This window comes from Mus musculus, chromosome 13 (assembly GCF_000001635.26).
Source record: "Mus musculus strain C57BL/6J chromosome 13, GRCm38.p6 C57BL/6J".
In the NCBI taxonomy this organism is placed as follows: Eukaryota; Metazoa; Chordata; class Mammalia; order Rodentia; family Muridae; genus Mus; species Mus musculus.
Window position 1 is genome coordinate 38,527,019 of NC_000079.6, and position 22,272 is coordinate 38,549,290.

Sequence of the window (22,272 nt, forward strand, 5' to 3'; positions counted from 1 at the left end):
TTGTGCACAGAGTAACTATTAACGCGACTGACTGTGGCAGACTCCCAGTCTTTTTCTTTCAATGGTAGTTCTACAGACTCAAGTGGCTGTTCTTGGGAATGTAAAACAGTGTATCCCATTCCTGCATTCTTAACTGATAATGGCTGTGAGCCAAAATGATCCCCTCCCCCACAAAGTTAATTTAACACTAAACGAATTGAAATGCAGTAATAGCCCGCTCTAGGGTTATGGGCAAAGTTTCTCCCACTTTAGAAAAATACAATCACTGACTACATTGGATTCCACAGGCACATTTTTCTTAACTGCTTAACCCCCTGTCCTTAATGAGTCCCTACTGAGCTAGAGGAAGAGTACTTTGCTCAGCAATAAACACAGCCAGAACATCCCACATCTCAAGAGCCTGTGCTCTAAATACCGCTTTCTGCTGTGGACCGGAGAACTTCTTTCTCTGAGCATCTAGGCCCCAGTAGCAAAGCACTGCTATGTCTAGACTAATTCTTGGGGTAGTGAGGTGCACCAGGAAGCCCCAACCGAAGAATGGAAGCCTGAAGTTATGACTTTTAGGAAGAACAGTTCGACCTCACACTTTCCAAATGACCGGGCCCCAAATGAGAACAGGAGGTGAAAGAGTTAAAGGCCTTGAGAATACAGCTCACATCCACTCCAGCGTGCAGCGGAGACTCCAAAACTGGCACCTCGCTGGACTCCAGGGGCCGGGGAAGTCTCAGTTCCCGACCTAGGCTATCTTTTCCTACCCTCGACACACAAAGTGGGCAATCACATCTTGAGGGGGCCTTAGATTTCCAATCCAACCCAATATTGATGGGCCAGCAGGAAGAACCCTTCAGGATAGGGCACGTGGACGCCGGGCTCCCGCCGCGTCCGGCCAGCACAGGAAGTTTGGGGAGCTGGGCAGGGGACAGAAGCGGGGGATGCCTGGACTCCAGCAGTGTGGCGGGGTGGAGAGGCTTTTCCGGGTCTCCCCTCGGGGCCCGCCCTTCCTAGCTCGCAGGCCGGCGGCTAGCGCCACGTCAGCGGCGAGGCCCGAGCGCGGCCCACGCCCCCGGCGCAGCCTGCGCGGCCTCGCGCCCTCTCCCCGGTCCCCGGCTCCAGGTCCCTGGTCCCCGGTCCCAGATCGGGCTCCGCCGGCCTGCTGGAGCTGCAGTTACCAGGGCGCGAAGAACATGACGAAGTGCGCGGCGCTCTGGATCCCGTGCGTGAACATGTCGGCCGTATACAGGTGCTTGGCGTGCGGGTCCTGCTCGACCCCGCTGTCCGCTTCCACCTCCTGGGCCCGGGCGCCTTTGCGCGCCCCGAGCAGCAGCAGGAGCGTGGCCAGGGCCGGCAGCCCGGCCAGCGGCTGGAGGAGGCGTCCTGGGCGCGGGGGCATCGTGGCGGGGCTGGCGAGCTCTCGCTCGTGCCGCGGGTCCCCTCCGCGGCGCCGCTCCCGCCCCGGCTCCTCCCACGACCGCAGAGCCACGCCTCAATCACGCCCCCGCTCGCAGAGCCACGCCCCCTGTCCCGCCGGCTCACCTAGCAACTTGCTGTCTTCTGCTGAAAGCCACCAGGAAGAGGTCGCTTAGGTCCTGGGGTCCTTGTGCAGCACCTCCAGCGCTATCTCAGTCCGGTTCCCTTCCATCCCGCTGAGCTCATTCTCCTTCCCAAGCTCCTCATCAGCCTTTCCCTGCTAGGGACGAAGAGGCCAAGCTGCCAAGCTATGGAACAGTGGCAGCTTCTGTTGATAACTAATCAGACACCAAGAGACCCGAGAGTTTAGGACCAAGCTGAGCTGCTGTCAGCAGAAAGGAGGAAATCAGGCAAACGTGTGTGGGGTTTGCTCTTGCATAAGTCAGATTCTTAGCCAAAGCTCAACTGTGATTTGAGGGCCTGGCCTCAGGGGGTGTGATGAAACCACTTCCCAAGAGCACCTCCTCTGTTATCCTGCCCTGCCTTCACTTTGAAAAGGAAAGGCAGTCAAAGTGGCCCTTCCTTCAGGCCCTGGCTAGTGCCCTGTGTGCCCTAACTCACCCTGGATAGGAAAATGAATGGCAACAGCTGTTCTGGGTGAGAGCTAACGCCTGGGCTGGGGCGCATGGACCCACGCCAACTCTTGAACTTTAAGTCGGGTGGCAATCTAAGCTCCCTGCCCTGCCTTGAAAACCTGGAGCTAAGTTAGGGAGAACGAAACAACCACTAGACACTTGAGAGAGGTCCTAGAGCTATGCTCTGTACCGATGAAAAGGAAGCTGGCATCATAAGACATATATATGGTGATCTTTTATTGGGAAAAAGCAACGGGCATAGTAAGAAGAGTACATGGCCATCTTGTATTGGACTTCTGAGCAACACTTCTGAAAATCACCTGATCTTTATTAGCCTCAGCCTCCCTAAACCAAAAGCCTGGGTTAGCAACAGTTGGGGGTGGTGGTAAAGGGAGGGGCAGGGAAACTCACATCATCTGTAACTATTCTCATGTTAGGTTCGTCCACCTGTAAATGTTTAACCATGGTTTTCCAAACACCAAACTGCAGCATCTCTTGCTTGCCCCCTCTCTCCCTTTGTGCCCTCACATTCTGAGTAAGCACAGTTCAGCCAAACGCTTCTTCCGGCTTTCCTAACCTGAACAGACCTAAACTTGCCCATCGCAGGAGAAGTTCTATGAGCATCCTTTGCCCACGTGATTTTGACTATGGCAATTTGTTGCTCCAACTTGAACCAGCACACCAACTCTGCCCAGTAGCCTTGGCATACAGACTAAAATAGAAATCCCTGATGCTGTCCTTGAAGGCCTCCTGTGATGTGCTCTGCCATGCCTCGTGTCCTGTGAGGCTTGCTGGTGACCAGAAATCCAAGAACTCTTGCCATGTCATCTGTACTGTCAAGGTCAAAGCTTTATGCTCCTCAATACTTCTCTCACTTCATTGCTAAGACATCGCAACAGAAGGTACTATGTTTATAATATCAACTCCTTTTTCACCTGCCCAAAGCTGTGTGGTTCCAGATCCCTTTGGGGGTCAAATATCAGCTATTAACATTATGACTTGTAACAGTAGCAAAATCCTAGATTTGAAGTAGCAATGAATAGTTTTATGGTTGGGGTCACCACAACATGAGGCCCTGCATTAGAGCGTCACAGCATGAGGAAGGTTGAGAACCACTAGCACAGACCATAGCTCTTGGAGCCCTCTCGAACGCTGGCTGTTGGTTGATGTTTCACTCTTGCGTCTCGTGCAGTTGAGACGAAAGGCAGATAGCACCCTTTACCAATGTGTTCCCTTCTATCCACAGACCTTCAGCTCCCGACATATTGGATCTACTGAGCATCCCACCATCATCTGCCCTTGCAGTTTTTGCCATCCTCCCAGGACACTCTCCTATTTCACTGAAGACTGTGGTGCCTTCCAGATGACAGAATTCCCAACAACCCTTTCCTGTCATCATTCCTGGTGACTTTGGTGATTTTGACATTTCCATCAGGAACCCCTTTATACAAGGGAATCTAGAATGTTTACTGTTTCTAATATCTGGATAAAGGTGCTAGGGTTTGGGTCTTGAATGTAAACCTCTGTGGGTCCATGTGTTGGAGACCTATCTCCAGAGTGGTGCTAGTGGAAGGGGGTAGAATTTTTAGATGCAGGGTGGGAGGTTTTAAGATCATTGAAGGTGTGTCTTCAGAGGCGATCTCAGGAGCCCTACCACTCATTCCCTGCCTCCTAAGGTGAGGAGCTGTATTCCCACCCTGGGGAGCTGTCTAAAGCACTGAGGTGGCTATGAACACTGCCCAGAACCTCCAAGCCTGACAGTCAAATACTTTTCTTCTTTGTGTCTCAGGTATTAACTGCAGTGGCCAATTGTTGTGGAGGCTCTCTGTTACTGGTATGGTTACTGTTTCTGTCAATGTGACTCTGACCAGGAATACTCTATTGACTGTTTCTCTGCGGCATTGATACAATGACAGGAACTCCACCTGAGTCTGCCATCCTTTTGGCTTCTCTATTAAAGGCTCAGAGCTTTGCCTCCAACTCACCTTCATCCTCTCTCTCTCTCTCTCTCTCTCTCTCTCTCTCTCTCTCTCCCTCTCTCTCTCTCTCTCTCAGACCTCATTCATCCCCATAGCTGTACACACTTCCAACGCAGACAGCACCACAAACCTTTCACTACGAAGAACTTGTCTGACCCGAGAAGGAGAGAACTCTTGCACTGTGTCTCTCTGATGGGAGCATTAGTTTCTGCCATACCCTTTCCTTTCCGCAGCAGCCCTTGCTCAGTGTGTAAGCTCCACAGAGTTGAGAAGATGTCTGACGCCCAGCAGGTATTGGACTCATGTTTATGAAATGAATAAATGGGAAGTCCTATTTGTCTCCTCTCAGAAGCTGATTTCCTTGAGAGGGTCCTCAGAATCACAGGGAGATGTCCCAAGTAAACGACCCATGATCATGGGGGCTATTACTGAGCAGAGGCATCATGGCCCACAGTCCTATGACTGCACACCATGGGCCTTCATGGGGTTGCAGCTCATTCCAGTGCCAGTTTTGGGGTGCATGGTGAAGCCACCTAGTTACAACACTCTCTGTGCCCCAGGGCATTCTGTGAGAAGTGCAGCAGTAGTAATTACCCCTAACCAAGAGAAGCTATAGCTTTCGGTCCACCTCCTCATGGTGCCAGATACCCTAAAATAGCACTCTGACCAAAGGAAGACCCCACAAAAAGCTCAGAAACTGAGATGTTGCCACCTGAATGACTTTAACAGGTGCATCCTGAGTTATTATTGGGCTGAAAAATGCTGCTTTTAAGCAGGGACCGAAAGTAAATGCATCCGGTTGTTCTAACTTCGTCAGAGCATTCTGGGGGTGCCTCTAGAGAGAGAGAAAATATGTTCTTTTTCTAAAAAAATAACTTTTATGATTGCTCAAATATGATTATGGAGAGGAGCAAAGAGTAGATTATCATCATCAGAAACAACAAACAAACAAACAAACAAAATCCTAAAGAACAAAGCAATTTCCCAACCTGGAATCATGCAGGAAAATAGTCTTATTTTCAGCATTTAAAATTGTGTAAGAGACTTAATATTTACTCATTACTCACATAAGCTCTTGGTAAACACAGCCTCCTAAATAGTTAATAGGCACAGACAAACACATTATAACATAATAGATTCGAGACTCTAATGGAAGAGGAAAGATTTTGAAATCCACGTGGGATCGGTGTGGACACAGGGGAGGCTATAGAGAAAATTTCCCTGTTGGTTGGACTGTGACCACTGAGGTCTCTATGTTGTCTGGCAAAGTCCACGGCAGCCTGGCTACCTCCCCCTCCCCAGCTCACTGAGTCCATAATGCCGCTGCTGGTTCTTTCTGTCCACCATGTCTCAGCTCTTTGACAACTGGGCGCTTCCATGGATGCTCCCCTGGCCTCCTCCCACAGAGTCCCTGCACACAAGGCCAGCACACAATCTCACTTGGGTTCCTGGCAACCTTCCACTGCTCAGCTAGCTAGCCATTACTGATGGGCATCTCCATGGATCTGCAATGTCCTGGTTAGGCACAGAGACACAGTTCTTTCGTGGTGCTTAGGAGACAGTTTTGAAGGGCTGGGCTGCCTGAGTCCCAGAAGACTATTCCAAACTCAGAATTCAGGAAAACGGTTTGACTAACAGGGCGGTTCTCCATTTTGGCTGGTCTGGAATCTCATGGATCTGGAAAACAATACGGATGCCCTGGCCTAACTCCCAAGGATGAGAAGTCAGTGGTGCTGTCTCTGGTGCTCTTGGAGAAGGTTATGGCTTCACCAAAGAGCACCTGAAGGGGAGGTACTTCCTTAAGAGATGGGTTCTGGTTCAAATATGTTTGGTGAACACTGAGTTTATACCCAAAAATACATAAAATTTATTTTTATTCTCTCTGTGTGTCTGTGTCTGTCTGTCTGTCTGTCTGTCTCTCTCTCTCTCTCTCTCTCTCTCTCTCTGTGTGTGTGTGTGTGTGTGTGTGTGTACGACACACACACAAGCCAAAGTGTGCATTTTGAGGTCATAGGACAGTTAGGGGGAGTAGATTCTCATCTTCCACCATGGTTCTGGGTATCAGGCTGTCAGACTCATCCGAGCAAGAGCCTTTATGGCTCTTCCATTACTCCAGCCCAGGAGATCAAGCGCTTGCTGAGCATGTGTTTGAACCTGTGTTCAAACCCAGCCCTGGAAGAAAGAAAGAGGGGGGACAGAAGGAGGGGGAATGACGGAGGGAGAGAAGCACTTTATTGGTGGTAAATGCAAAGAGCAAATAGGAAGGAGGGTATTAAAGGTTCAGATTAAAGATGAGAGGGTTCGGACTTCTAAAAGATGGGAGAAGAGCATTTGGAGGAAGAACCCTTCAGCTCAAAGGAAGAGCAACTGTGAAGAGCTCTAAGTAGAATGAAATGGGGGCGGCAAGTATCGCTAGAGGTAGTGAGGGGTCAGGGGCACAGGACGAGGCAGTTTGCAGAGTGAACTTGGCTTCCATCACTGAGAAGGGATGCCTTTCGAATGTCAGCTGAGTCGTGACACGATCTGACTTCCCTGTCAATGGCATCACTAGGGCAGATGTCAGGTGATCAGTGAGGGAGCTGCCCCCCTTGTGCCACAGGAGATGCATAGGACTTAGGCCAGGGTGGAAGCAGTACCAGGCGATGAGAAGCAGTTGGCTCCCGTAGCCGTTTTGATGTAACTGGCATCAGGATTGCTGAATGAGCAGATGCCGGCTGAGAACTGAAGGACAGAAAGGAGCTCGGGGTGACTCGCTGAGCTTAGCTACAGCAACCAGGAGAACTGAGTTGTCATCAGTGTAACTATGAAGAGACTGGATGTGAGAGCGACTTAGCACTGAACACAAGATCTGGAGATGTCTGCAGACATGTGGAGTTGGGACATGGATATTTCAGTCCAGGGAAGAGGAGTGGGCTGGGCCATTTGAGAATCATTAGGGTGGAGGTGGCATTTAAATCCATGAGTTGGGATGAGATCACTGTGGGAATCTGGGAGGTGCAAGGGCCAAGCCCGGGGAGTCTCTCACTCTTTCAAGACCAGCAGGGGAGGAAAAGTGGGGGAAAGGCTGAGAAGGAGCAAGCAAGGAAGCAGGAGGAAGGCTTTATCTCTGTTGTCCAAACGGAGACACGGAGACACGAGTGAACAGCTGTTTCAAATCTACCAGCAGAGCTTGTCCCAGCTCATGCCGAGTGACTTGGTTTTGCAGAAAACTCTTGATTTGAACTGGGTTCCTACACAGGGCAAACAGCCCAAACCAACACACAAGTTAGCCGCAGTGACTAAGCTTTGGTTGGTTGCTGGAGGCCCAGGAGCCAATTATCTAATTAAGCTGTAATCTATTGACTGATTGGCTGAGTAAGCTGTAGCCAATGAAGTCTATACCTCACTTCTGTTTTTCCTGTAAATGCTGACAGATGACATTGTTGCTTGGAGGTGCCAGTGTCTGCTAGCTGCCTGGTTTGTGGAGCATTCTTGTTTTTACATTGTTTGAATAAACTCCACTAGCTGGATGTGGACACACACACACACACACACACACACACACACAGAGAGAGAGAGAGAGAGAGAGAGAGAGAGAGAGAGAGAGAAAGAGAGAGAGAGAGAGAAAGAGAGCACCCTGGGAGGGTGCAGGCAAGAGGATCAAGAATTCAAGATCACACTTAATTACATATCAAATATGATGGCAGCCTGAGCTACATGAAAATTTGTTACAAAAAAAAAAAAAGAAAGAAAGAAAGAAAGTAAAAAACAAGTAGACAAAATCCACTGGGTTTATTCAGTCTAAGGAAGGTCCCCTTGGAACAGTTTGACCATTGTGAGTGCTTCCAGTCACATTTGTATGTGTCTGAATTCGGACAACACTCGGACATCCTGTCCTATGAGAGGAAATAGAATAAGGACTCTGGATTGGGCAATATGCAGGTCAATGGTGACCGTGAGAACAGTAGTTTCCGGAGGTGCAGAGCCATGGGGGGGGGGGGGACAGTGAAGGTACGTGGCACATTCAAGAACTTATCTCGCTAAGCAAAAGAAAGTAAGGAGGAGACCAGGAGGGTTTTATTAACATGAAGGAAGATCCACATGGTTTTGCAACACAAGAATGAAGCCCAGAAACTGGCCGAGTGGACAGGGATATCACCAGATGAATGGGAGGCAAGTCCAGCTCTGCTCATAGCTCAGACAGTCACCTGTGATGTGAGTGGACCCAGTGGTAAGCAGGGACCCAAAGAGATGGGTGGATGACGGGTTTGGGAGCTTGCATCTGTCCTCCTCCAGTGTCTTCCACTTTCTTACTTCAATGAATATCTGGAGTGAGAACTGAGGACAGAAGACATATTTGAGGTTTGGGAGGGTGGAGAAGGTGTGAAATGGAGGACGAGAAATGAATGGGGCAGTGAACGGATCAGGGTAGTTTAACATTATTGCCGGGTATCCTTGAGGATCCACTTGAGACCACTGTAGCATCCCAGGTATGTTCAGCTGTATGGTTCATCCCTGATGTATACAGAGAGATGGCTTTACCCATCCTGTGACCCGGCCATGTGGAGTAGCAGAGGCAGAGAGGCCACAGTGATGGCATGAGAAGAGACACAATATTGGCCTATCTAAGTTAGCCAAATGTTGCAATTGATGTCTTAGAAGTTGTAGTACTCAGCCGCAAACATAGACTTCGTGATTTCATTTCGTCTTTGATCTGTTAGTAATCTTCAGTGACTCAGTTCACCAACTGAGACATCGTAGTAGACATGGGTTAGTCAGCTTCCTTCTATGACAGGGACTTGAAATGATTTAATTATAAAAGGCAAGGTTTGCTTTGGCTGTTAGCACCTGGCTCTGGGCCCCGAAGTGACACGCACATCATGATGTCATGGCAGGAGCACTCGCTAAAGCAATGCCACTCACCTCATGACTGGGAAGCAAAGAAGAAAAAAGTAGGGGCTGCCAGTCTCTTTGTGTACACACCCTTAAGGACCTAAGGATAGACCCTGCAATACTTTGTTTCTTAGTTTTGCCTGGCACACAATGGTATTGCCGCAGGGGAGATCAAGGCATTAACTCATAGACTAGAGGCGCAATTAAAACATGGCCGGGGAATTGGCCCAGTTATTGAAATACTCACCATGCTAGCATGAGGCCTCAGTTTCAGTCCCCAGCACCCAAGTATAAAGGACATGGTGGCATAGACCAGTGGTTATCACACTGGGGAGGCAGAGACTAGAGGAACCTGGAGTCCACTGACCAACTAGCCTTGTCAAATTGGGGAAGTCACCATTCAGTAAGAGACCTTAACTTCAATAAGTAAAACGGTGATGGTGATAAATAATGATGATGATGACAGTAATAATAGTAATTATGTGGAGAGTGACAGAGGAAGACACCCAGCATCAACCTTTGTCCTCCACGCGTGCATGCACAAACTCATGAATATGTATGCACAAGCACACCACATACACACTTGAATTTGAATTTTGTGCAGTAAACATACCTTCATACCACTTTTGTAATTATAATCTTAGAGATGATTTCCTTGCTGCTATTTGTCATTAGTTATTTTAAATTCAAGTAAAGTTTATTGTTGGATGTGGTGGTGCGGTCCTGACATCCCAGCACCTGGAAAGCTTAGACAGAAAGATTAGGAATTGAAAGGCAGGCTTTGTTACATGGAGAGTTTAGGGCTAGCCTGGGCTACACAAGCCCCTTGAGAGACAGAGAAAGAGACAAAGAGAGAGAGAAAGACAGAGAGACAGAGACACAGAGAGAGGATTAAATAAAGGGACAAATCCAACTAGGCATCAAATTCAATAAAAACCTCTGTGCGCTGTGGTCCTATTTATAAGTATGAAACTGACTTTTGGGGACAATGATCTCTAGAACATTCTATTTACTTGAGCACAATGGGTGCTCAGAAGCATCTCTGCTTCTTTCTTATACTTTCTATAGTCCTTAAATTGATGATTAAAAATATAGCTTTTTTCATAAAGATCAACCTGCTTTGTTCCTCTGGTTTACACTTAGTTTTGCAAAGAATATGCTCTGACTCATTTACTTTTCAATTTCTTTTTCATATTATACGATTTCTCCCTTCCCAAGTACCTTTCCATATAGATAATATAATTTGGCTATTATTCATCTTTAAAAGGTTCAAGAACAATATTGATGTCTACCAACTTAAAGAGCAGAACATACCCAAACTGAAACCTCTATGGAGCATCTTTGAATAAGTTCACTATAGCCCATTCTTTCTACCTCTCTAGTTTATGTTTTTAACATGTATGTTCAAGGTTTTCATTGCTTTATGCTGCTGCAAAGCTGTGTGCTGGTTACTAACCTGCTTCAGTCTGGGGACAGAGCACACTCACAGGCAACAAGTGACACAAAGCTGGTTAATTATTTTCAGATAAGCAGTAAGGGACAAAGAAAGCCTAGTACCCACTGTGTACCGGTACCCACCTTAGCATCCACTGTGTACCAGTACCCCGCCTAGCACCAACTGTGTACAGTACTCAGTCTACTACCAACTGTGAACTATTACCCAGCCTAGCACCCAGTGTATACAGTACTCAATCTACCACCCACTGTGTACCAGTACCCAGCCTAGCACTCACTGTGTACCAGGTCCCACCCTAGCATCCACTGTGTGCCAGTACACAGCCTAGCACCCACTGTATACAGTACTTAGTCTACCACCCACTGTGTACAGTAAGTACCCAACCTAGCATCTGCTGTGTACAATATCCATCCCAGCACCCAGTTGTGTACACTAGTACCTAAGCCTGAAGATTAGCAGGTATAGTCTAGGCCACACTTGTTGCTCTTGTTTCACAGGTGAGGGTGGAAGAAGCCTGCTTGCCTGAGTGAGATACCTCAGGGCCCAAGTGACTTTTTCCATTGCTCTTTGAAGGAAGTGCCTCCTGGAGAGGGGAGTGGCTATCTATTCCAGGAGGCTCCTTCTTAAGTCAAGATGGTGCCTTGAGCACCTGAAGGACCAAGGCGTGCATGTACGCCCGTACGCACGTGCACACATACACAGAGGGGAGAGAGAAAGAGAGAGAAGTGGTTCTATGTACTTCATTCGGGTATTCGCTGCAGTCCTGGGTTTACACTGAGATCAGTTACTGGGTTTACTGCGCCTTCCTCTCAAGGCTCTCACATATTTGGGGACACCCATTGCACCCAAAGGCCAAAGGAGGACTTTAAGTCTCCCCCTCTATCACTATCCACTGAGCCTGGGGCTTGCTGTTTTCCCTCTAGGCTGGCAGCCCTCGAGCCCCAGGAGTCTTCCTGTCTCTGCTGAGTCCCCAACGCTGCAGTTACAGGTGCATGGTAAAGTCACATGGGTGCTGGAGATCTGAACTCGAAACCTCACGCTGGCACAAGTGCTCCTACCCACTGAGCCACCTCCTCAGCCTGATTTCTCAGATTTTAGTGTGCATACAGATCACACAGAGAGCTTGATACATTTCAGGTTCTTATTTAGATTATGCCCAGGACTTCGTGTGTGTGTGTGTGTGTGTGTGTGTGTGTGTGTGTGTGTGTTACTTTTTAAAATCAACTAAATTCGTTCTTAGGAAGTCTCATTCACGTATATAATGTGTTCTGATTGTTCTCACTCATGGCTCCTCATATCTTCCTCCATCCTGTCCTGCCCTTCCCACCTCTTCCCACACTCATTTGTTTGTGTTTTAAGTCCTTCTAGGTTTGATCACAGTTGTCCCTGTGGCCTTGGCATTGGATCTATTCATTGGCGTCTGATGATTTCGTCAGTATGTATACAAAAGAAGATCATGGCACCCACTCCCAACGTCTATCAGGCAGGAACAGCTCAGTAGTTAGAGGTAGGGGCCAGCAGCCTGTCCACCATTGGCAACTTGCTAGCAGGAGGTCCGGGCCTGGATGGTGCAGTGCCTGTCACCTGAGCAACCAAGTTCATGATTACCAGTCCCCTGGGGTTTCTGAGAAGTCCCCCAGGTGACAGGATTCTGCTGGACTGGGGAGCACAGTTTGAGTGGCTTCAGATTCCATCTCTGCCCGCTCTTCCCTCCTTGAAGAATACCTAGGCGCATATTCACAGGCTGTGGCTCTCACTGAACTGGATCACTCTGAATCTCTCTGCTCTTCATAGCTGAAGGACAGCCTGACTGGAAGGAGTTTGGGATCACAAATATTTCCCCTCAATGATGCTTCACTGCCTTTTGCACTATATTGTGAAAATTAGGGTACCTCGGTTGCTCTGAAACCAGCCTGTCTCCTTCTACCTCTCCCTGTGTGGCACTTTCTTCAGAGTATGTATGGTGTTATTTATTTATATGTTTATATTTAGACATATGTTTCTGAACTTTGGCCAGAGTACGCTCTGTCTTTCAATCTCCGGATCTTGCTTAATACATGCTGCACTCTGGATTGGGAAATCTAGTTTCTAGGAAAGTTTGCCTTTAATTATTTTATTCTATTGGGTTTTTAGAGACAAGGTTTCTCTGTGTAGCCCTAGCTATCCCAGACCTTACACTGTAGATCAGGCTGGCCTCAAATACAGAGAGGTATTTTGTCTGCATGTAAGTCTGGGCACAATATGCACACAGCGCCTGTGGATGCCAGAGAGTGCACGGGTTCCCTGGAGCTGGAGTTACAGTTGGTCGTGAGTTGCCACTGTGTGCTGCACATAGAGCCTGGGTCCTCTGAAAGAGAAGCTTGTGCTCTTAAGTGCTGAGGTGTCTCCCAGCTCCTCTTCAACTATTGCTTTCCAGGGTAGGGAGATGAGTCAGAGATTAACACGCTGCCTAGCCTGACTACCTGAGTTTGATTCCCAGGATGTGGGTGGTATGGTAGAAAAATCATCTGCTGGCCACCACATATGCACCCACATACAGAGAAATAAACAAATAACTAAGTACATGTTTAAAAATATTTCTTTTCCCATGTGTCCTGGTTGTTTGAAATAAATATATCAGATAGTCTGAGAGATGGCCCAGTGACAAAGGCATCTGCCAATGAGTCTGAGCACCTGAGTCTCATCCTCAGACCACACGGTGGAAAAGGAAAATTAACTCCTTCCAGTTGTCCTCTGACACCGTGGCATGCATACACACTGCATACACACAATAAGCAAATATAATAATTAAAAATATTAACTACACATATGTGGCTTTCCATTGCATGATTAGGAACTCTCATTTTTTTGACCTTTTTCTTAATGGTGTGTGTGTTTTGTATATATGTGTGTGTGGTGTGGTGTGTATATGTGTGTGTATGGTGTGGTGTGTGTGTGTGGTATAGTGTATATATGTGTGTATGGTGTGTTGTGATATATATATATTTGTATGTGTGTGGTGTAGTATGTAATGTGCTGTGTTGTGATGTGGTGTGCATAGGTGTGTGTGTTGTGACGTGGTATGTATATGTGTATGTGTTGTGATGTGGTATGTATATGTGTGTGTTGTGTGGTGTGTATATCTGGGTGTGTTGTGATATGCTGTGTATATGTGTGTGGTGTGGTGTGTATATGTGTGTGTGCTGTGGTATGGTGTGTGTGTGTGTGTGTGTGTGTATGTGTGTGTGTGTGTGCATTCACACATGCGTGTGCGCACATGTCACTTCCCCAAATGGAGGCTGTCTTCCTCATTACTGAAGTACTTCCTTGGTAGGGTTCATTCTGCTCTTCGCCCCTTCTGATGCTCCTTGAAAACTTGATGCTATCTGCCTGGTTCTAAACCATTTCTTCAGCACCTTGTTTGTCTCCTTTATGGGCTGTTTTCTTTTCAGCTCACTCCTCTGCAGTCGCCTTACAATTCATCGAGTTTCATTGGTGAGCTATTCCTTGAATAGCATCGAGATTTTAAGTGTTGTCTGAAATTCATTGACTGGCCAGAAAGTCCAAGATATGCTTTCTCTGAACCCTGCCTCAGAATTCATGACAGAGAACACTTTTATAGATGGCAAAATAGGTTGGTTTTTTTCCCCCTCACTTACTGATTGTTGTTAACCCACTGAGTGACCAGTCTGAGTACAGCAGAGAGCCTTCGAGCCACAGCTATGTTGATGAGCGAACATTGTCTCTGAGATTTCTCCTGTGGCCGCGGTACAGCTTCTCTATCTGCTGCTAGGCTTGTGGCCATGCCTGCTCCTCAGCCCAGCCTCCCTACTCAGACGTTACTGTTTGATGAAGACTGGCTTTTTTGTTAGGCTGCGGCTCTGCTACTGTGATAAATCCCAAAACAAATGAAATAGAGGAAAGGATTCATTTGACTTATAGGTTATAGTTAATCTATTAACAAGAGAAGCTGGGATAGAAGAACTTCAAGGCAAGAACCTGGAGGCAGGAACTGCAGCAGAAACCGAGGAGGGATGCTGCTTACTGCCTTGCTTCCCCTGGCTTGCTCAGCCTGCTTTCTTCTACAGCCCAGTACCATCTACCCAGGAATGGCACCCCTCTTCCCCCGTTGGCTGGGCTCCCCTCCATCAGTTAGCAATACAGAGAATGTCCAGCAGACATGCTCATAGGCCAATCTGATGGAGGCGGTTCCTTAGCTAAGGTTCCCTCTTCTCAGGTGTACCAAGTTGGTAGTCAAAAGGAGCCATCACAGGCGCCATCCAGGGATGTGGTTCCCATCACCAGCAGCTTCATTTTTAGACACAGTGGTTCCTGCTCCAGACCCTCCAGTCTGACTCTACCAGAGAGTTACCGTCACGTTTACCACCATTTTCATTTATGATAAGCATGAATCTCTGGACATTGTGCTAACCCCACAACAGGGGACTCTCGCAGCCGATGCACTTAACTCCCTGAGTTAACCCTCCCTGGGTATCTTAAGTTATGTAGGTTGCTGTAACAAAATACCATATGCTGGGTGGCTTATAAACACTAGTAATGTTTTGCTCAAAGTTATGGAAGCTGAAAATCCAAAACCCCAGTGTCATCTGATCAGAGTCTGCAGAAGACCCACGGCCTGGTTCAGAGACACAGCCTTCTCTCTGCATCCTTATAGGACAGAAGACATACGGCAGAGGGAAGCATGGCGGGAACGCATGCAAGTGCTGAAGGGATAACTGAGCGCTACATCCTGATCCACAGGTGGAGAAAGGCAGGGACTGGGCCGATTTTCTTGTAAAGACGCCACCCTAATTCATGAGGAGCCCCCCTCCCCCCGGCCAGGAACCTCTCCAAGGTCCTGCCACCTTAGACCAGCTTGTTGGCTTCAGCGCAAACAGTTTGAGGGGACTTAGCTCAGGGCACCGGGATCCTTTCATGTCCCACCCTTTTCTCCAGAACGCGGTCCTGGAGGTCCATTCCCCACTGAGCTAAGAAGGCTGCGCCACGGCCTTAGAAAGGAGTTCACTGCAGCCGACTTGATGGCTTACGTCCCCATCTTTTTGTGGAAATGGCCTTTTTCCCAAGTTGTATATTTCTTAGGGGACATGTTTAGGCTTGGTGGGGGAAGGAGTGGTTTCATGTAAGTTACATCCCTGAAGGTCTGACCTCAATGAGGACGTCTCTGTCTCGGGGGCAGTGATGTTAGCAGGGTTGGCTCATGTTTGGTTGCTTTGTCCAGTGTTGCTCTTGCTTTCAAACAACGAGGTCCTTCCAAATAGCACATTCCGAATTGGAAAAATCAGAATTTTCAGACTCTTTTGTTCCACGTTAAACCCTCTATGGATTACAAATTAAGTATCCCTCACGCGATTAGAGAAAATTTACTTACAGAGTTTTAAAAATTAAATTAGGACATTCAGCCCTAGAGAAATGGCTCAGAGGTGAGGAGTACCTGCTGCTCTTGCTGAGGGCCTGTGTTCAGTTTACAGAGTCTACACCCACAGCTGCCTGTAACTGTAGCTGCATAAGGTCCAGTGCCATCTTCTGGCCTCCTGGGGTGTCCACCCATACACATGTGGCATAAACATATACACACATAAACATAAAAGAACCAGAAAAATAAATCCTGAAAATAAATTAGTTCAAGCAAAAGTTATTAATCTCCTTCTGCAGTAATGGCTGCCTCAGCTGCTGTCATATTTTATTTTATAAATATGCATTCAGAAATGTTTAGAATTATCACTTATTCTACTAATTTCACCAAATTGGCATACACCTTTAAAAAACAATTTAAAATTTCTCAGGGCTGTGTATCCAAATGTTTAATAAAGCAGCAGTTTATTTCTCTTAATTTCCAAAGAAGTTCTCTATATATTAATATAGATGATAGGCATGTTCACTGTACCTATTTCCTTGAGGGGACATAGTCAGTCTTTCTGTATTTAAGCCAAAGTGCCTGGCAATGAAATTCTAAAGTTGTTTATTAACAGAGCTGCTAGGGAAAACTGGAAGAAACACTAAACTTTAAAAATCCCACACGAATACATGTTTTTTTCTCTCTTCAATTATTGGCACAATTATATTTCCATGGAAACAAGACCTCCTTCTGAAGAATTTCTCAGTTGGTTAATGTGCTGTCTTAGTCACTGTTCTACTGCTGTGAAAAAGACGCCATAACCAAGGCAACTCTTATAAAGGAAAGCACTTATCTGGGTCTTGCTTACAGTTTCGGAGGTTTAGTTCATTATACTCATGGGGTGTTAGGGAGGCGCATGGCAGCATGCATGGAGGTGCTGGAGCGATAGCTGAGAGCTACATCCTGATCCACAGGCAGAGAGAGGCAGGGACTGGGCCTATCATGGTCTTTGGGGACCTCAAATCTTATCCCTAGTGACATACTTCCTCCAACAAGGCCACACCTATTCTAACAAGGCCACACCTCCTAATCCCTTCGAACCGTTCTACTCCCTGTTGGCTAAGCATTCAAATATATGAGCCCATGGGGGCCAATCTTACGCAAATCACCACACTCCTCTCCCTGGCCCACATAGGCTTGTAGCTATATCATGTGCCACCTGCACAAGCACTAGGGCCTGAGTTTGGCACCCCACCACCCATATGAAAGCTGGGTGCCATGGTAACATCTAATAATAATCCCAGTGATGGAAAAGTAGAGCCAGGTGGATTCCTGGACTATGCTGGTCGACCAGTGGAATTCATCAGTGAACTCCAGGTTCAGTGAGGAAGACACCTGGCATTGACTTCTGCTACACATGCACACGAGTGCGTGCATGCACACACATACATATGTGCACACATGCACATGCCCACATATGAGGAATTTGGGTTCATCTTTAATCTCTTCTGGGTATGTCATTATCTAGTCCTTGTTACTTCAGAGTTTTTGTTGCTACCTCACTATGTAGCCTTAGCTGGCCTTGTTACATAGCTCAGGCTGACCTTAATCTTGCAGCGATCCTTCTGCCTCTGCCTTCTCAGGGCTGAGATTTTTAGGAATAAGCCACAACATTTTCCCTTTACCTTCTTTTTTTAAATTTCATTTTAATCTATGTATAAACATCAAATATACTGCATTGGTTACTTTCCCTTTTGCTGGGCTAAAATACTTTGATAAATGCAACTTAAGAATGAAGCGTTTATTCTGGCTCATGATTCCGGGGTACAGTCCATCATAGCAGAAGGCAGGAGGGTGAGGCGGCTCCTCACACAGGGCATCCACAGTCAGGAAGCAGAGACTGATTGGTTGCTACTGCTCAGCTCACCTTCTTCTTCATTCTGGGATTCTGTGGAAAGTTGCCTCCTAGTTAGGGTGGGTCTTCCCATTTCAAATTAACATAATTAAAATGACCCCTCACCAGCATGCCCAGCAGACTTGCTTCCTTGACGTTAGAACCTGCCAAACTGGTAATCAATATTATCCGTCACAATCATCATTATCCACTGTTAACACTGATGGTCTTGAGCTGGTGGAATTACTTTAAAGTCTTAGTTCTAAAGATTTACAAATATCTGGAGAGCTGTGAAATCGTGCACCTTGGTGCCAGTGTTCTAGGTCTTGAGTGTCTGGTATTTACTGGGCTGTGCCTTCTTGCTTAATGCTTAACTAAACATAGACGGTTCCATAGCTTCACCCATGAAAGTCAAACATAATATAAAATACATCAAGGACGTGTAATGGTGGACGCACCTTAATGATGTAATGAAGACTTTTTTTTCTACTAGATTAAAAAGTCTCTGTGATTTTTATAAACATGGTGGCATGGTTTCTGTGGTCCAGCCAAATTCTGACTCTCATCGGCTTCCCCCCACCTTACCAGAAAGAATAGCATGGCAGCTAGAGGTGGGCGAGGTTGCTGGGTACAGCCAGGAAGCTCCTAGGGTCCCCAGCAGAGCCAGCTGCATGTCGCCAGAAGTGGTCACTCACATCTGTGTCACTAAGGCTTACAAGTGTGGAATTTCTGACTTACAGGTTAGCTTTGCCAAAGTCTTGCTGGCAGAGGTTTTTGTCTGCAAAATAGTCATGCTAATGAGGCCCTCAGATGGATTTTTTTTTTTAAATACCCTATACTCTCTGGAAACTTCTGTTGGCAGAAGGGGAGGAAGAAATCTACTCTTTCCCCAGGGAGGAAAAATGTTTCGACTGTCTGAGTTTGTCCTTCTTCTAAGACACTAAGAGCTGGGTTTTGAAGGCTTTGTTAGTGATAGGATCTTGCCTTAGGGCTCTGAAGCCAAATCCGCATGGGACTGTCCTTGAGAGTCTTAAGTGATCCTTCCTAGTCACAAGGGTGTAATTCTGCCTGGGCAGGCTGAGTGGGTCTGGGCTCAGAGCCCTGGCTGTTGAACATGCTGTCTATTACGAGCTGAAGTCCTAAACCCAAGGACCTCAGAGTGTGACTGTCTGAAGACAGGGCCATGCAAGAGGCAACTAAACTAACAGGAGGGCATTTATAGTCCTTTCTATAGTCATTTATATAAAAATGAAGAAGATATAAGACACAGGCACACACAGAGGGAGAGGGGGTCACACAAGAGGAAAAGGGAGACCATCCCTTCTACAAGAAGAAAAGCTTCAGGATGTAATGAAGATCTTTCCTACTAGATTATAAGTCTCTGTTTTCTTTATAAAGATGGTGGCATGAACTTCCAGTTTCTGCATCTCTGTTAAAAAATATTTTCCTAATCTTTATGGTCCCCAAATTATAATACTTTATTATGAAGACCATATTAAAGTGAACCACGATTTCCCTTGGTGACACCAACCCCAGGATATGCTGCCATTTTGGAGACATGGATTCCTAGAATGAATGATTGGTGGCATCGTGGCTTGGGCCAATTGATATATAGTTCTTTGAAGAAAGTATCTTTTATCTTCACCTTTTTTCTTTCTCTTCTCTTCCTCTTATTCCTCTTCCTTCCTCTTCCATCTCGTGTATCCCAGACTGGTCACAAACTACATAGCTGAAGACGACCTTCAAGTTCAAATGCTTAGATTCTGGGATTACAGGTATGCATCATCACACGCAGTTTATCCCATGCTGGGGATTTAAACCCAGGGCTTCTTGCATGTGGGGCAAGCACTCACTCACCCAGCTGAACAAATCTCTAGCTCTGGCTAACAGCAAGAGATGATAAGAAAGGTGAACAAGAAAGAAGTCTAAGCTAGCTCTAGACAGTGTCCTGTCTATGAAGGAGACATCCTGAAGTCTCCACTGCCCAGACCCTCTGCTGAGGAGAGTACCCCAAGGCTCTCAGAGACACACATCATGGGTGATGAAACTGCCAAGAGACATTTCTGTTAGTGTTTGTAGAATAAAGGAAGCCACATTTCTTCAGCTCACTTTCAGGCATAGCTAATCTATCTGTAACATCTAAACTTCTTTCTAACACCAGAATAACTTTTATGGTTTGCTCTGTGTTAGGTTACTTTTCTGTTGCTGGCATAAAATATGACCGAGAGCAACTTAGAGACAAAGAGTTTAATTTGTCTTACACCTCCACGGGAAAGTCCGTAAAGGCAGCAGGTGTCTGTAGAAGGCAGCTGGCTGGTCACATTTTGTCACCACATCAGGAAACGGAAGTAAAACTGAAATGGGGTAAGGTTATACACTCTCAAAACCCACCCCAAGAGATGTACCTTCTCCAGCAAGGTTCCCTGTCATACTCAGTCCAAAGAGTGCCACCAACTGGGGACCAAGCATTCAAAGATATGACCCTCTAAGAGAAACTTTTCATTCAATCCCCCCTACACACACACACACACACACACACACACACACACACACACACTGGCACATAACATTGTTATGATATTCTTTTGATTATAACATACTTAATCATTGTGTATTTGATGGGCGCTAGGCTCTTTCAAAAGATACTTGAGGTTTTCAGATCCTGACAAGAGCTACCAATAAAGGATACCTTCAGACTACAAAACATGTGAGGGTCCCTCTCTTGATTATCAACTGGCACTACACCTGGTCCCAAAGCCCAGCCAGACCTCAGGGACCACAGATAGGTTAATGTGGCAATGGAGACTCTTACTGGCTGTCCTGGGTATTCCTACTGAGACTAACAACATGTACTCAGGCAGGTTAAGGAATCATAGGGATCATGACAGGAGCCTAGACCCGATCCAAGTAACCCCAGAGTTCCTGAACTTTCTCCTGGCTCACTTGCAGCAGCTACATTCTCTCCTCATGTCTTTGATATTGCTCCTTTTTTTTTTTATTTTCATGATCTGTGATTGCATTAAATTATCTTCTTACTGTTGATAACTTACAAACTAAGGAGGCAAACCCACTTAGTAGGTGCCTGTAGGGTTGAACCAAGCTCCCAGCAAATATGTTGTATTTTCACGACTGTGTTCACGTGCTTTCACAATGCCATTTTGAGGGAGATAGCATGACCTAATGTTGGTGACAGCACAATTTTATCCCACTCAAGAGAAGAATGTTGTGATTGCAACAGAAAGGAAATGTGTGACTTTCATCTGAAAACCTAAATCCCATTTCCAGCCATCATCTCAGCCCCTGAGTGGTTCGGGGAGTGGAAATTACTGCGAGCTGCTGAGCAGCAATGATGTCATCTTGCCACCCACCAATGTTTTGGTTTTGACAGCCCAGGAGATGGCTTCTACTCAGAGGAACATAGCTTCAACTAAGTTGACAAGTTTCGGGGCATTTGAAAGGAAGTATATTCATAAAAAGTTATTCTCTTCTCTGTTTTCTCTTTGGGTTTGGCAACTCTTGCTACAGTAACATTACATCTCTGACAAGGAGCCATTAGCTTCCCAGGGAGCCTCGGCCAGTGGCGACCCCTGTGTGGAATTACAAGAGTTTAGGTCTCCGGATTAGAACGTTCCCACTTTAGGGCTCTGGAGACAAAGAATTAAAGTCTATGTGTTGTTATTTGCCACTCCGGCTGCAGTTTATAATGCTAGTTTCCAGGCTTTTTAGTGTGGCCGCTCAGACACAAGGTGCCGAAGTTGTCATGGGTCATCAAGAGTATTTCCGGCCTGCTCCCCCTGCATCTGCGCCTGCGCGTGTGGGGATGCTGAACGTATTTGTTTTTTTTTTTGTTTTTCCTGTTCTTTTCTGTGAAAGAACTCACGCTTCGGCATCATTTAGAACATGAATTAGGGAGCTATATTTACCAGCAATCCTAAAAGTGGAGATAAAAGAAAAAAGCAATCCCAGAAGTAACTATCTGCACCAAATCTATAAGAAGCTCTGGACACAAATGAGACTTTGAAAGGAAAAAAGAAAATCCCTGTATACCCTCTTTTTACTCGGGACTTAGTCTAGTCTAGGCAAGGATCAACAGGAAAAAAAAAAAAAAAAAAAAACGGTTTTTAATTCTTTATTAGTTTCTTTCTTCCCTATCGACAATCCCTCCCCCCACCCCCAGTGGATTTACAACCTCTATGTTCAACCACTAAACATTACCATTGATGCCAACAATCATGTCTAAGCCCTTGATCTGCACAGTGAGGCCTGTCTGCTACAGCGCCCCCTCTGGTGAGGAAGACTCCCACCAAGTACTTGGCATAACTGGAAGTGAGAGGGACCATTTGTGCATCTCATCACCCTGTTTAAGGGGTTGTTGAGTACTGATTCTTCGCACCCATTAGCTGTCACAGAAAAGGTAGAACAACACACGGTGTGTTTCTTAGAAAGAAGTAAGGATCAAGCCTAAAAATAGTCTTCTCCTTCCTATGCCGCCCACCCTGCCCCCGGCTTTCTTTCTGTCTGGTTGCTATGCCGCCCACCCTGCCCACGGCTTTCTTTCTGTCTGGTTGCGATCCTGGTCATCAAGCTAACGTGATTTGCATTAAGTGGACTAGGGAGTGTAGTTCCCATGGGCTGTGAGCATAGCTGCCATCCTTAAAATCCTCTTAAGTCCCTATCCAGAGACCATGTAGCCT

At 46.5% G+C, this 22,272-nt stretch overlaps 1 protein-coding gene and 1 long non-coding RNA gene across 4 annotated transcripts in view; one reads left to right on the plus strand and one right to left on the minus strand.

The window, feature by feature from the left end:
• Txndc5 (thioredoxin domain containing 5) overlaps positions 1 to 1,806 on the minus strand; it is a 28,559-nt gene extending 26,753 nt beyond the window's left edge. Inside the window, exon 1 of one of the 3 annotated variants that reach the window (NM_001289598.1) lies at positions 1,534 to 1,806. Coding sequence is in view for 2 of the 3 variants with exons in the window: in NM_145367.4 (NP_663342.3) it covers positions 1,170 to 1,390 (221 nt within the window). In the remaining variant the exon portion in view is untranslated. Of the gene's footprint in view, positions 1 to 656; positions 897 to 1,169; positions 1,467 to 1,533 lie in introns of those variants that run through there. The other 2 variants (NM_145367.4, NM_001289599.1) reach the window with 2 other exon arrangements.
• Gm31834 lies at positions 885 to 5,902 on the plus strand. Its single transcript, XR_382215.4, has 2 exons — positions 885 to 2,944; positions 3,289 to 5,902. It is a non-coding gene; the product is annotated as a predicted gene, 31834 (long non-coding RNA).
• The last annotated feature ends 16,370 nt before the right edge of the window (positions 5,903 to 22,272 follow it).